Below are 15,189 nucleotides of genomic sequence, written 5' to 3'. Positions count from 1 at the left end.
ACTTTTACATAACCTCTGATATGAGAACCATAATGCTGAAGTAAATGTCAAAGATACTAAAAGGTTAGTCTTTAAACAGCTGTTCTGTATGTGTATGTTTATCTTTATGGGCCTGACAGGATTGTCACATTTGCACAAATGAAGTATTCATCATAGGAAGTTTAAAGTGTTTCTCTATTTTTGAGGGAAAAGGGGAACAACAAGACTAATCAAAGGCTTTAAAACCGTTATAAAACACATGAGAAATAGTCATACAGTCAGTCATTAAGCAGTATGTGGTAATATTTCACACATTGTCGTGAACTTCCTTTACAGTTCTAATCAATTTTAAAAAGGAAATAACCATGTTATTTGTTTACCACAAAAAATGTGACTGAAGGAGATTAAAAACTTGTTAAATACGCTGTTTTTTGTACAACGTTATAATAATGAAACACAATACAGAACTTACATAGACTGTGGATTCTCAACGTTTAGGTTTGTGGTTTGTCTGCGTGTCCATCAATGTTCATATGGAGCTGGGCTCGTGGCGTGCTCAGTTCAACTGTCCTCTAGTGGAGAATATCGGCATAACAGCTTCCCAATGGGCGCGTAAAGGAGCGGTTTACCCAAAATATGAAAATTCATTCATTGTTTACTCACTCTGATGTAGTCTCCAACCCATATGTGGGATATATGTGAGCTTTGGTGGCCAAGATTTTAGATTGTCAAATCTATTTTTTGACTTGATCAGATGTAGACTACTTTTAATGGTAAGTGTATTGTGTATCTCCCCCTCGCTCTCCATTTTGAGCTTGATAGTCCTGTAAACTGTTGTTGAGATATTTGTAATTATGACAAACTCATTAATTCACATCATGCATTTTAATAACTTAAGCACTACAACACGTATGATAGTACTCTTACTTACCAGACTCCAAAAAATATACAATAAACATCACGTAGGGGCCTACATCATACTACAATAAGCAGCTGAGGGTTAGATTGTATTTTTTGTGAGAATAAATGGTTTGCAGTCCATTAATGTGACCTACAGTACAGCAAACAGATAAATACAGAGAAATGGGTGCTATGGAAAATAAAACATAAGCAGAATTAGTGGCAACGATCTATCAGTGATATTAGACACTGGTTAAATGAAGCATTGTGGAAGTTCTTGATGCTCAACATCTCTTCAATGTGAATGTGTGTGAATTGTTCCTGAATGTTATTTTATAAACTGAACATGTGTTTGTTTAACGAAGCATGGTTCCATCAGCCATTTCTTTTCCGTCTTCTTATCAACATGATAAACGCATCAAGACGTCTTAGCTTGGCTTCCTCTCACATGATTTGTGGATTTGAAAAACAAACCTGATTGGCACTTTTTCTGTAAATCCCCAGAAACACGGTTTTACTTTTAAAACACATCTATATACATCATTTCCAGCCTGTCTAACAGATTAAACGAGTCTTAGTCCGTCTGTGTAAAAGGTGGTTTAATCAGACACCGTGGGGCGTGGGCTCTAAGCAAAAGAGTAGATGGCCACAGGAGACGTGGGCTCAGAGCTATCATGGTACGGGCTCCTGTCGATGTTCCTCTTACTGACACCAGTGTACTCTCCGATGAAGGAGCCATCCTCATTAAACTCAATCTCTTCCCCCTCGCCATACTCCATGAGGCTGTCGTCACTGTTCGTTCTCCTGTCAATGTGCTCGATCACACCTTGACTGCGTCCCTGTCGACTTTCCTCCTCACTAAAGGGGAAGAGATTCATTTGAGAGTTTTAGAAGCAAGTAGATGTCCATTGTTCCAAATGATGTTTGAAACAAATGTTGAAGAGATGCTTACCGTCTGCCATAGGGCATAGTGGACACTCGTGTTATCCTGCAGTAAATATAGAAGATACAAGTCACAATTCATGTAATGGAAACAAAGCCTTGAAATATACAGTAAAACACAAATACTATTGTTAAACACTACTGTTCAAAACTTTGGGATCAGGTAAGATTTTTTCATGTTTTTGAAAGAAGTCTCTGATGCTCAACAAGGTTGCATTTTTTGCATTTTTGTTAAAAAACAGTAATATATATATTATATTCAGACCTCTGATGGTCTCAAATTATATTCAGATATTGAGTATATGTGTGTTTGTGTGTGTATAAAAATATTTGGATATTTTTTATAATATTGAATATTTGAATATCTTCAGTGCCACATTATCCTTCAGAAATCATTCTTATATTCAGATTTTTTAAGGATAATTTGATAAATAGAAATGTCAAAAGAACAGCATTTATTTTAAAAATAATTCTAACACTATACATGTTTTTACTGATGCTTTTGATCAATTTAAAGCAGCCTTGCTGAATATAAGTATATTTTTTTACCAAATTTTGAATGGTAGTGAAAACAGTTAAAAAAATTAATAGTTAGACTAGAATATGTGTAGTTTAATTGTAGTAAAATAAATAAGACAATTTTTAAAAGGTTAACACAACACTTGTTCTGTATGACATGGATCATACCTCTCAAGAGACCTTCAGCGGTCCAACCGCAAAAGACATAAAAAAAAAAATAAAGGAGGAATGAAGAAAGTGAGAAATGTTTGATGGATGGAGTGATGAATTATAAACTGTACATATTCCAAATCAACCTTTGATATTGTGATCATGTTATGATGTAATAAATGACAGGATTTATACATTTTTCACACTTTCATAGTGTATCGAACATGCTGTTTTTCATGTAAGCGCATCACTGAAAATAAACTGTGCCGTCTGTAATAAACAAACTCAGTCTCATCAAACACAGTCACCTGTAATCAAACGTTCCATTCTCTCTATCATCCATTGGCTCCAGTGCAAAGTCCTTCATGTCCCGCACTTACAAACAAACAAAAGAATATGTTTAGCCACATATATAATGCATAATTACAAATATATGTAACTTGTCTCATGTAATTTCTATTGCACCTGGGTACTTTCCTCCTCGGCTTCTCTTGATGAAGAAGACTATGAGCATGATGAGAACGAGAAGAGCAACCGCACACATTAAGCCAATGAACCAACCCTGCGTCACAATGTCCACTTGCTCCCGGGTGTATTCTGTTCATGCACACAGGCAATCATGCAGACATGTTAGGAATCTTTGTATGTTTACAGGACAATGATCTTATGAATGTAGATGAAAAATTACCCTCAGTAGTAAATTTGGGTGATTCCTCTGTGAACGCCTCCCCGACTCCAACTTCAGTTTGTGCTGCCAGTGAGAACTTGTATCGAGTGTATCGGTCCAAACGGGGCAGAGAGAAGTAGGTGATGTTAGGAGGAATGTTTTCCACTTGGATTCTGTCCCCCAGAGTCATGTTCACTACAGAAAAAATATCATCTGTCTTACAGGGCTAAATAAAGGATTTGTGTCTTTTTGCCACTTTATAGTGATAAACAAACATCAAAACATTAATTTTTTGGGGGGGAAAGACATTAGAGAACATGAAGGGTTTGAGTGACACAATTATTTTGTAATATGTTAAAAGTCAGTAAGATTTGTTTTAAAGAAACTAATATTTTAATTTTCAGCAAGGATGCATTTAATTGGTCTAAAGTGACATTTATAATGCTACAAATGATTTCCATTTCAAATAAATCTTCTTTAGATTTTTTTTATTCATCAAAGAATCCTGAAAAAATATTAAGAAGCTCAACTTAAAAAATTGAAAATAATAAGAAAAAAAGTTTCTTGAGCAGCAAATCAGCATATCTGAATGATTTCTGATAAAATCGTGCAACACTGAAGACTACAGTAATGATGCTGAAAATTCAGATTCCCCATCACAGGAATGCAGCCTTGGGGAGCATAAGAGGCTTCCTTTAAAAATCGCACCCACCCCAAACTTGGGTGTCATGAAAAAATAAGATTTGTGCCTCTAATGCTTTAAAAAAATGTCACGGGACACCAAAGTGATGTAAGTGCACTTACACGTCTGATATTTGAGAATATAGCCAGTCAGAATGCCATTGGGTTCTGCAGGTTCCTCCCAGTCCAGGTAAATGGTGTCATAGTGCCGGTGCATGATCCTGAACGACCTGGGAATGGTGGGCACTAGAGTGGAAACAAAGACATGCCTGTATGTGTTTGATTTGCCATAAAGTTAACTGAGTGAAGAGTTTCATACCTCCTTCAGGTGTCTGAAACTCAATGGTGTGGCTGGGCGGACCCTCAAAGCGGTTATTGGCCACTACAATATACATCCTGTAGTTACTATACGGGATAAGACCAGATAGGGTCCCAGACAGACGTGGTCCATTAGCTTTAAAACTCTTGGTCTTAATCCTCCTGCTCACAGTGTGCCAGGGCAGTCGACTGCTCTCTCTCCAGTAATAAACCTAAGAAACCAAACACAGCTCCATCAGCGGCCCATATCATTTTACTATATAGACCTGTGCAATGGAGAAGCCATACTTTGTACTCCTTTATTTCACCCATGATGTCGGCTCGTGCCACTGGTTCCCAATGGACTGTCAGCGTCGTGCTTTCAATGTCTGACACACTCAGATCAGATGGAGCAGCAACAGGACCTGTTAGAGAAACCCAATATGAGTGAAACACTAACCAAAACCTCATGTTAAACCAAACAATTACTTGTGGTACATGTGAACTTACGGTCCTCCCCAGAGTAACCAAGCACAATAGGGGATTCTGGGCCATAGCCGAAGAAGTTGATGGCCTGAACTTTAATTTCATAGGGCGTGAAGGTGTCAGTGTCATAGATGATGCAGCTACACCACCAGTATGTTGTGTAGTTCTTCCACTCCTCCCTCGAATCCCTCCGTCTCCACCAAACCGTGTAGCCCAGTTTCGGCCCATTCCATTCTCTGTACTCCAGTGGCTTCAGACACAACAAAAACATCACAAATACTATAAATCACATGCAAGTGATTACATCACAGTTAACAACATTTGATTAAAATGATCGACATCCATCAATCATCAGTGAGTCACCTCCCAGCTGATTTCCATGTTATTTCTGAATACTCCACTTCCCAATCCTTGGATGTTTCTTGGGATGGCATCAGGCACTAAAGACACAAAACTAGTGCTGTCAAATGGATTAATCACGATTAATTGCATCTTATATAAAAGTTTGTGTTTACATTATATATGTGTTTGTATATGTGTGTATATCATATAACGATTAGTTCCAATCCATGAATCTGGTCAATAGCTGTGCCTTATTCATTGTAAAATATGGCTATGACCGCTTCACCCAACGTTTTTTATTTATCACTGCGCAACACTGCGGTTTCTTATGTTTTTGTTTGAGCTTTCATGCATATTACACATTGGAATTTTGTTGCTGTTCACGGTCAGGGACTAAACGGTCAGTGTGGTAACCATTTTATAAAAGCAATAAGGTACTCGAGGCAAGGGCTGTATCGTGAATAAGTGTGTGTATACTGTACACACACACTCATATACATATATATTAGGGCTGTCAAACGATTAATCTTGATTAATCGTATCCAAAATAAAAGTTTGGGTTTACATAATATATGTGGGTGCACTCTGTATAATTATTTTGTACATATATAAATACACACACATGGATGTAAATTTAAGAAAAAAATATTATTAAATTATATATTTATTATTAATATATTAAATTATATATATTAAACCTATATACAGTATATACATGAAAATATTTCTTAAATATATACAAGCATGTGTGTATTTATATATATATATTTTATATATATATTTATATATTTTACATATATTTTACATAAATATATATATATATTTATATATATTTTACTCTGTGTAATTATTTTATATATATATATATATATATATATATATATATATAAAATAATTACACAGAGTGCACCCACATATATTATGTAAACCCAAACTTTTATTTTAGATGCGATTATATATATATATATATATATATATATATATATATAAATAGGCTATACTAGTATTTATATATATATATATATATATATATACACACACACACAGACACACACAAACACAGATGTGTATATAAGATATACTGTATATGAATATAAGATGTACTGTATATATACTACACACAGATTATGTAAAGACAAACTTTTATGTTAGATGTGATTAATTGAAAAGTGTTTATTTCTAATATTTGTATTATTTTATAAAGAAATAAATTGTGTATAATTAATTGTTTAGAAGATATGACAATCTTCCCGTTTCCCTTTTTGACATTACTTTAATTCCTTGCCATGACAACACTGTTCGAGATGTCCAATATCCGTTCACAATATAGCATCTTCAATGTCTTCAGAATTAATGCGCCCCTCAAACACAACCATATAAAAGTGTGTGCCACAGAAAAAAAAAGGAGGACCTACCAGCTCCCCCAGTCTGATAGTATGCAGATGGCCAGCTGGGTTTACTGGGACCTATGCCATTCACAGCAATGACCCGGAATCGGTACTCTACGAATGGAGTTAGCTGTAAAACGACAGAGTTCAGGTTGCCTGGGTAACTAGTCAGGTTCTTCCAGCCGCTCGGCAGCAGCCAATAGTCTGCGAGGAGATTTTCAGTATATTGAACCTGGTACTCTGAAAGAAAATTAATACAAAATCATGTCATTGTAAGGCTAGATTGTTTCGAATTTTTGCTTGCGTCTATGTTTGTGTGAATGTACCTTTAATAGGATTGTGGTTGCTCAGTCCTGGAATCCAGGTGAGTCTAACGCTCCTCTCTGATGGGTCTGATATCTCTAAATCACTGGGCGGGTCTGGGCGGTCTAAAAGCGAAAGTATACATGAATAATATGCTCATGTTTATACTGGTCGCGTGTATAGAGAGAGTAAATGTGCAGGTACCCGTCACAGTGAGTTTGGCCGAGGCAGTGACCTCCTCCAGTTCACTTTTAACCCTGCAGGTGTAGATGCCTTCATCTCTTCTGTACACATCGGCAATGCTCAGAGAATCCTCATCCTTTGTCATCCTAAAGAAACACAAAGCATTCACATACATTTAACCAAAAGAATAATTCATAACACTTCCTACATGCTTGTGGTCAGATTTAATTGTGTTTACCTTCTTCCTAAAATCAAGAACTTCTTGTCCTTAAGCCAAGTAACGGTAACGTCCAGAGTCGAGTCAAATTTAATCTTACAATCAAAGCGAGCCAGACTCCCTCTTGTGACCATAGTATTGCGTGGGGCACGAACAATTTTAATGGGCTCTATAAAATAAAAGAAATGTCATTTTTTAACAAGCAGATCATCTTGATATATATACACACACACACACACACGACATATAAAATGCATACAATTAAAATGCATCTATTAAACATCTACTTATTGGATAAAACATTAATTTAATGGACATCAGTGCATTTGAGAAATCAGAAATTTCAATGCAGCACCTGTTCCAGAGACTGACCTTTGACCTCTAGTTGGACCTCCTTCTCATCTCGTCCTATGACATTGCTTGCAACACACACGTATGTTCCCTGATCTTGCAGCTTTGTGTCACTGATTTCCAATGTACCATTTGGATGAATCATGTGACGATTTCCCTCTAAGGTGCCAAGTCCTCCTTTTGACCTACAATACATACATATTAATTGGATATATTTTATGTGCACTTAAATTTTGAAATCATTTATGCAGTTACTCCTCCTTTTGTTCAATAATGAAGATGAATGATAGTAGGACAATTTCTTTACCATCGCAAGTCAGGTTTAGGAGAGCCAAAATACGGGCAGTCTAAATGAGTATTATTGCCTTCTGTTGTTTTAACCAGTTCATCTCTGAGACTAAGCAGACGAGGCTTCATATCTGCAGACGACAGAGCATAGTTGTAAGCTAAAAGCTAATGATGCATGTAAATGAAGTGTTTTCAATCCAGCCTCTTCTAGCTCTTACCCATTACAGCCAAGAAAGCGTTTGCCATGATATAGCCATACTGGTTTGAAGCATTGCACTGGAATACAGCAGCGCTGTCTGGAACCACGGCGCTGAAAAACAAAGTGTCTTCTGAAACCTGCCTGCCTGGACTCTTAGGAGCATCTGAAGACAAGACAGAAAGAGTGAGCATTGATATGTGTTGCAGTGCACCTGTTTGCTTAATGAAGCTGCTGTTTTTCTCACCACTGATTGGCTCTCCATTGACCAGCCATTGTATCTGGGGTCGAGGAATACCATCAGCTCTACACACTATACTACCGCTGTCGTCACGAGACAGAACCAGACTCTCAGGCTTCTCCACCCAGAACGGGACCGCTGCAAAAGAGTTGAGAATAGATGTTTGTCATTCTTGATTTTGTCATTCTTAAAGGAATACTGAAAATAAAATGTAGTCATTATTTAATTATTCATTCATCTTCAATTTGTTTTAAACCTTTTTTTTTGTTTTGTGGAACATGAAAATGTTTGTTATGGTATAAATTTGTGTGATGAATACACTAGTTTGGATTGACTGAAAATATTCCAATACGCTGAAATTCTCAAATTATTTTTCTAAAGAAATTAATACTTTTATTTAGTAAGGATTCACCAAACTGATCAAAAGTGACAATAATATTATTTTAAAAAAATGTAATGTTACTGTTGTTGCTGATTTCTATTTCAAATAAATGAATTCGAATGAATTTTTATTTTGAATTTGATGATTTCGATGATTTTGAATTTTGAATTTGATGAATTTTGAAATGCATCCTGGTTTCCTCAAAAATATTAAGCACCACGTTTTCAATATTGACAACAATGTTTCAAACAAGCCTTTCTGAAGGATTCTGAACAGTTATTTTTAATTACATTTTAAATAATTTCTGAAGGATTCTGAATAGTTATTTTAAATGTAATAATAATAATAATATTTCACTTTTTTACTGTTTATGATCAAATAAATGCAGGCTTGCTGAGCATAAGAGACTTCTTTCATATCTTACCGACTCAAGTGGTACTGTGAATATAGCATTAGGTGAAACATAATTTATGTTTGATGATATTTGAAATGTCCAATAAGATGTGATGCATGGAAAATGTGTCATATTTCAGCAAATTTCAGTGAATAATGACTTAAATTTTGGTCTGTCCCCCACACATCCATAACAAATCTCTTCAGAAAAATGCAAATATATAGCACAAGTTGTTTGGACTATTATTGTGGATTTTTAATAATGTATTTGTGTTCAATGACAGATGTGGTCACTATGAACTGTCAATGTGTGAACATTCTTCCAATTTGGGTTCCATATAAAAAAATGGCAGCATATGGATTTGAAACATCATAAACCAGATTAGATAATGACATAATTTACATTTATGGGTGAACCCACACAGTGACAGACATGAACAATAGAAATAAAGTAATGAAGTATTCTACATTTGACCCGGACAGTGATGACGTGGTCCAGGCTGCCCATCCTGTTTGAAGCGGTGCAGATGTATTCTCCTCCATCATCCATGCCGATCTTCTTTATTCGAAGCGTCTTATTGAAATTCTCCAACTTCTTTCCAGTCATAGACATCTCGTCCCAATCTTTAGTCCATTTTATGGAGGGAGTCGGACTACAACATTAAGAGAGAAATAGAAATGTACAGATTTCATAAAGCAATCCAAATGCATTATATATCATAAAAACACTTTAAAAACTCACACTCCAGCAGCAAAACACTCCAAAATAAGTTCTTCCCCTAGCATCGCAATTCTTGTGCTGACAGTTCCCTTGGGCTTCAGAAACTTGGGTGGCGTATGGGCTGCCATGCGAGCTACACAAACATTTGAGAGAAATCTTCACCCTTTACAAATCTGGCCAAAGCATTGTTGACTAGTTAGTGGATCAGTAAAGTCCTATTGCATGTTTACACTTAAGAGAAACTTAAGAAAGAGTCCTAACTCACCATGTGTTAGACTGTTAGATGGTTTTAATCATGGTTCTTCCTCAACTGAACACACACACACAGAAAAAGGCAAAGGTAGAAATATTAAAACAAATTTGCTCAGTTTAATTCTAAAGCAGAATAAAAATAGTTCCTCACACAGACCTGTGAGCACCTGCAGGATGAGGGGCGGTTTCTGCTGGATGGTGTTCGTGAAGGGGAAGCGGGCGACACAGACGTAGTTCGTGAGAGCGTCTTCTGCTACGATACTGGAGAAGAACAGATCTCCATTCTCTGCCTTTGATACTCGACGATCCTGTCGGATTGGTGTCATAGCTATGGAATAAAGAAGAACTTGGATACAAAATACTGGTTGTATAATAAAAGGCTTATTTAAGGCTAGAGAAACTTTAATAATATAATTAGAATGAAGACTAGTGATAAAAATACACTACCGTTCAAAATTTTTGTGATCAAAAATACAGCAATAACAGTAAAATATTATTACAATTTAAAATAACTTTTTCTATTTTAATCTATTTTCAAATGTAATTTATTCCGCTTCATTCCGGCTTCATTACTCCAGGCTTCAGTGTCAAATGATCCTTCAGAAATCATTATAATATGCTGGTTATCATTATAATCATTATAATATGCTGGTGGCTGTGTCACTTAATATTTTTGTGTAATTTATTATAATTTCTTTCAGGAATATTTGATGAATAGAAAAGTTTAAAAAAACAGTATTTATTTGAGAAAGGAATCTTTTGCAACATTATTATACTTTTTTTATCTAACTGACTTTTGAAATGCACATCCTGGTATGATTTTGATGCTACTGACATAACTCTAGATCATCTACCCCCAGTTTCAGTCAAGGCTTAAACCTAGTCCTAGACTAAAATGCATGTTTGAGCTGTTTTAACAGAAAGTAACTTGCACTGACATATCTTAAAATACATCAGTGCCATTGATTTGTCTCAAGATGCACAACAGTAATTTTATTTTCTAAGGCACAGTTATACAAACTAAGGCCTAATTCTGGTTTAATCTAAGCCCTGCCTGTGAAACCCGGCCTATATGTTTCAAATCTAAAACACCTGAGGCAGATACTTACTGCTATTCAGCCAGTAGGTGTAGGGATTTGGAGGGCCTACTGGAGGATTGCAGGGAAGGATGAGAGGAAGTCCAACCACCACTGATACTGGCTCCAGATACTCCTTCAACCACGTACGCGCCTCTAAACAAAGCATTCACGTTTAAAAATCTATAGACTCATTGTTTTATATTAACAATTGCATGGTGTTTAAAGGCTTACTGGAGACACGCAGATGGATGTGACTGGACAGAGCAGAGCCAAACTCATTAGTCGCCGTGCACTGATAGACTCCCTCATAGTCATCAGGCCGACCCCAGAAGAAAATCTCTAATGTGCCAGAACGCCGCCTCATGCTGACCTGAGGATCCCGTGCCACATTCAGGTAAACCCCATCACGTGTCCATGTGAAGCTATGTACAGTACATCTTATTTGTCAACCAGACTTAATTGAATTTGCATTAAAACTGCATTTTTCACTGGAATCACTCAGTCAATATTTTAGCACCTTTTACACAAACAAACACATGTTAATCATTATATGGTAAGTAATCAAGTAAGTCTAATGAATTACATGTATTATGAAGTGTGGACACTATGAGGTTTGGAAGGACTTACACTGGAGGAGGATTCCCGGTTGCCTCACACTCCACTATAATGGGGTCAACTGGATCTACTATGTGGTCTCGGACACTCTCTTTAATGATCATTGGAGGTTGTCTGACTGTGGGGATATATAAAAAATATAATGTTTTTAAAATTTTAAAAGGACAATGTAGTAAATAATGCCTTGTAGCCTTTCATTTGACGTTCATTATTGAGGTAAAACTACAGTTCCTCACCCTCAGGAGGAATTTCCATTGCTAAAATCCATGTTTGCTGCAGGATCGTAAATATGGCAGGAATCTTCCAACACCTCAGAGCTCTCATCGTGTACAGCATCCGCCTTGTGATACAACAGACAACATACGAGCACCAGAAAACTCAAATGTTGCCCAAAATATGCTTGAAACATCTTGTTTGAAGTTATTTCATAATGCTTTTGTATAATTTCGTTTGTGTTGAGCAAGGGTTAATGCTAAACCCTGAAAGCGCTCTTTACTGACTGCTGTAGCATTTACTGAAATGAAGAAGCAGGCAAACCAAACTATTTCATATGCAAATGCACCACTGGTATTATTTTAAGTCTCCGCCCCCTTCCGCTTTCCGCAACTGTGATTCGTTGGCATTCACGCACCTGCATATCCTGTGCTTAATTCAACTGCGTCAAAGTTACATCAAGGGGACAACAAATACATTTATTATCGTATTATTTTTTATCGTATAACGCTGTTTTCAATATGCTTAATCGAATTTTATGTTTGTATAGTAGGCTATTATATATTGTATATATTAGCCAGCTATGCTTTATAAATAGCTAAGACAAAAAGACCCAAAACAAGAAAATGTTCTACTCCTTTCATGAATAATTCAGTACGATATATAGGCTATATATATGCAAAAAATACATAGGGTCTGCTTGTAAAATAGTCTTGTTTACTGACTGCATTCTTCTTTAGGGTTTAACCAGAAAGTTTGTGATCCTACTGTTCATTTGTAAAGGTCAGCGAGCGTAATCATTATCAACGTAATTATGCAAAGTAACCTACCAACTGAAGTGGAGTAGCTATCCAGAATTCACAAAATCTTCTTTATCTGTTTCAGCAGGTCATTTCACAATCCTAAAATAAAAACAAGGTTTTACAATAACATTCTATTGCACAAATGTTAGCATTAGGCTAGTACATCTGGAGATTGTTACCTTTTATATGTTTCCTCACTATGGTAATGTTAATCTGTCATCATTGCCCCATATTCCAAACAGGTTATTCCAATCTTCAATGTTTTGTTTTTGTTGTTGCATTCAAAAAGGGTCCAAAACTATGTCAAACCAAGCAGATGTTTTCTGAAATGTATACCTCTCCAACTAACATCCCTCTTCATTGTCTTCATCCATTTGCCCACTCTACCCATGAACCATGAATGATGTCCAACCCCCTCTCCTCTCTCTCTCTCTCTAGTCTCAGCAGTTGCAAACATATGTGCTCGTTACAGTGGCAAAGGCTTTATTGTTGTAGTTATATATATATATATACATACTGTATATACATTTATAAACTGTTCTTATAATTGTTATCTTGAGAAACATGAGAAACATGTGTCACATGAGAAAATGCCCATAGGCTAGTCCATAAATAGCCAAACTCAGCTGAAAGATATTTTACATTCTTTTTGATTATGACATCAATGCGTGGGCCTCATTGTTTGGTCCTGAAAAACTAAGCCAACTCAATGAATGAAATGCTTGTTTCTGAGTGAAAATTAAAATGTGGTGGTCACGCGACTCGTGACTGCACCTAAAAGAGATTTAAATCTGCTTTTCTTAAAAATCTGCTTTTCTTTTTTCAAAAACAGAAACAAAATGTGAATGAACACGCGAAATCCCAGAAGGCAAATCGTGAGAGATGATGTAGGTGGAAACAGCATCTCAGCCACTAAGACATACATTCTCATCCCACATCAGTACAGGCAGTACAGTCTTACTGTACACTTCACAGATGAGCTAATACAATATTGAGGGTCACGAAAGAACAAAAAAGTTCTTGAGTCAGCTCAGTAAGTGAACAGAGACTTAAGTATGATCTAATTGTGGTCATGTTCCCCAGTGCTTCAGTATCCTGAGCGGTGCATATGACATCAGCAGCACTGCAGTGCCAAGCACCAAACTGTACAGCACACAACCTGAGCCTGAATGAACCGCTTCCTCCAAGGACGGGACAATGAAACCTCTGTCCCAATGGACGCAGTAAGCTGGCTCTATTCATACAGAATATCTCTGGGTTTTTATCAGTTCAGCCTTAAAGTGGCACTACAGCTTGTTTGGAAGAACAGATGCTGCTGGTTAACTTGCTTTGAGATACTGAATCTGCAAAAATAAAAATTTTAAATGAATGTCAATTTTTAATTAATGAAAGAGCCAGTTGATTACATGCTAAATGCTACCACAAAGAAAAAAAAAACAGACTGTTAGTTATGAACATAAACATCAAGAATTGTGCATGGTAAAAAATAAAAAGCCGAACTGTTAAATTAATTACCCCTTTTTTTATTTGCTTTGGGGTAGCAATTTGCATGTACTAAAACAACGGGCTCTTTCATTAATTAAAAATTGGCATTCATTTACATTTGAAAACAAATTCTGTTTAAGTCTTTAACAAAGTCTTAAATAGGACTCATAATTCAGTTTATATCTGTGTGCGTTGTTGACACTGTCTAGGATGACGAGTGTAATTCAGATGAAGCAGCTGACTCACAACTGCCAGCTCAAGTCAGAGAGGATGATGACATTATAATGAAACATACATTGTTTATCTGACAGTGACATTACAACCAGTCACAGTGGGATGCAATCCCAAATAGCAAAGCCAGATTAAATAGATACAAAACATTTATATATATATATATATATATATATATATATATATATATATATATATTCCATTTTTATGGCTATTTCTTAAATAATAGAATTGTCTTTTCTTACCTGATATTTCAGTGATCTGTACAAATGGAGGATCCTTTGCAGGCTATTTTCAATTTACAAAAGCATAATCATTGTGCTCTTTGTCCATGTTTTCTCCTAAGCCATGACAGTAAAAACTTTATAATGATAGAAAAGGAGTCCACTAGTTTGTTTCAAAGTAGAGGCTGAAGAAAAATAACTTCTCTGAGGAAAGATTTTACACAACTGTCCAAAATAACAAACAACGCTCTTGACTGATGTCCCAGTCACCACTGGTCACATGACTGATGACTATGTGGCTTCTTCAGGTCATTTACGCATCGAAAACATCACTAAAATCAGGATGATTTGTGACTTTACTATCTAAATGCCCACACTCAAATAAGCAGTCTCTATGTTTGGCAACAGCTGTTGTTCCTATTACCTTATAATGTGACTAATGGAGAATATCCAAAGGTTTTTCACGTGTTGTGTTTTGAAATCAATCCCATGACAATTTAACATGTCCCATTATTTCTATAGTCTAAACTTTATGGGTAAAGCATTACCAGCACCTGAATTATTAATTATACTTTACATTATTTGTTATATGCTGTCATCTTATTGAAATATAAAATACACAACAAAATAGAAGTAGTGTGCCCTTAGTTTGGTTAAAAAA

The 15,189-nt window shown here is 36.0% G+C and overlaps 1 protein-coding gene across 4 annotated transcripts; it reads right to left on the bottom strand.

The window, feature by feature from the left end:
* Positions 1-849: 849 nt before the first annotated feature.
* On the bottom strand, positions 850-15,025 carry nfascb (neurofascin homolog (chicken) b). Of its 4 annotated transcripts, none has more exons than XM_089124079.1 (28): positions 14,550-15,025; positions 12,616-12,687; positions 11,809-11,912; positions 11,585-11,690; positions 11,189-11,379; positions 10,988-11,110; positions 10,036-10,206; positions 9,648-9,759; positions 9,374-9,558; positions 8,137-8,268; positions 7,912-8,055; positions 7,713-7,824; positions 7,427-7,590; positions 7,076-7,223; positions 6,859-6,983; positions 6,678-6,779; positions 6,379-6,591; positions 4,985-5,061; positions 4,646-4,871; positions 4,445-4,560; positions 4,158-4,368; positions 3,962-4,084; positions 3,179-3,352; positions 2,956-3,087; positions 2,799-2,865; positions 2,509-2,520; positions 1,832-1,867; positions 850-1,737 (listed from the first exon to the last, which is right to left on the bottom strand). In XM_089124079.1, exons 3-28 carry the CDS (start codon positions 11,906-11,908, stop codon positions 1,506-1,508), a joined length of 3,534 nt encoding a protein of 1,177 aa, XP_088980205.1. In that variant the 5' UTR covers positions 11,909-11,912; positions 12,616-12,687; positions 14,550-15,025; the 3' UTR covers positions 850-1,505. The 4 variants fall into 4 exon arrangements, with proteins under 4 accessions (XP_088980205.1, XP_039507868.1, XP_088980206.1 ...); XM_039651934.2 differs by lacking the exon at positions 14,550-15,025 and adding an exon at positions 12,768-13,010; XM_089124080.1 differs by lacking the exon at positions 2,509-2,520.
* Positions 15,026-15,189: the final 164 nt, after the last annotated feature.

This window comes from Pimephales promelas, chromosome 20 (assembly GCF_988280905.1).
Source record: "Pimephales promelas chromosome 20, fPimPro1.hap1.1, whole genome shotgun sequence".
Taxonomy (NCBI): Eukaryota; Metazoa; Chordata; class Actinopteri; order Cypriniformes; family Leuciscidae; genus Pimephales; species Pimephales promelas.
This window is presented reverse-complemented; position numbering and strand designations above follow the sequence as displayed.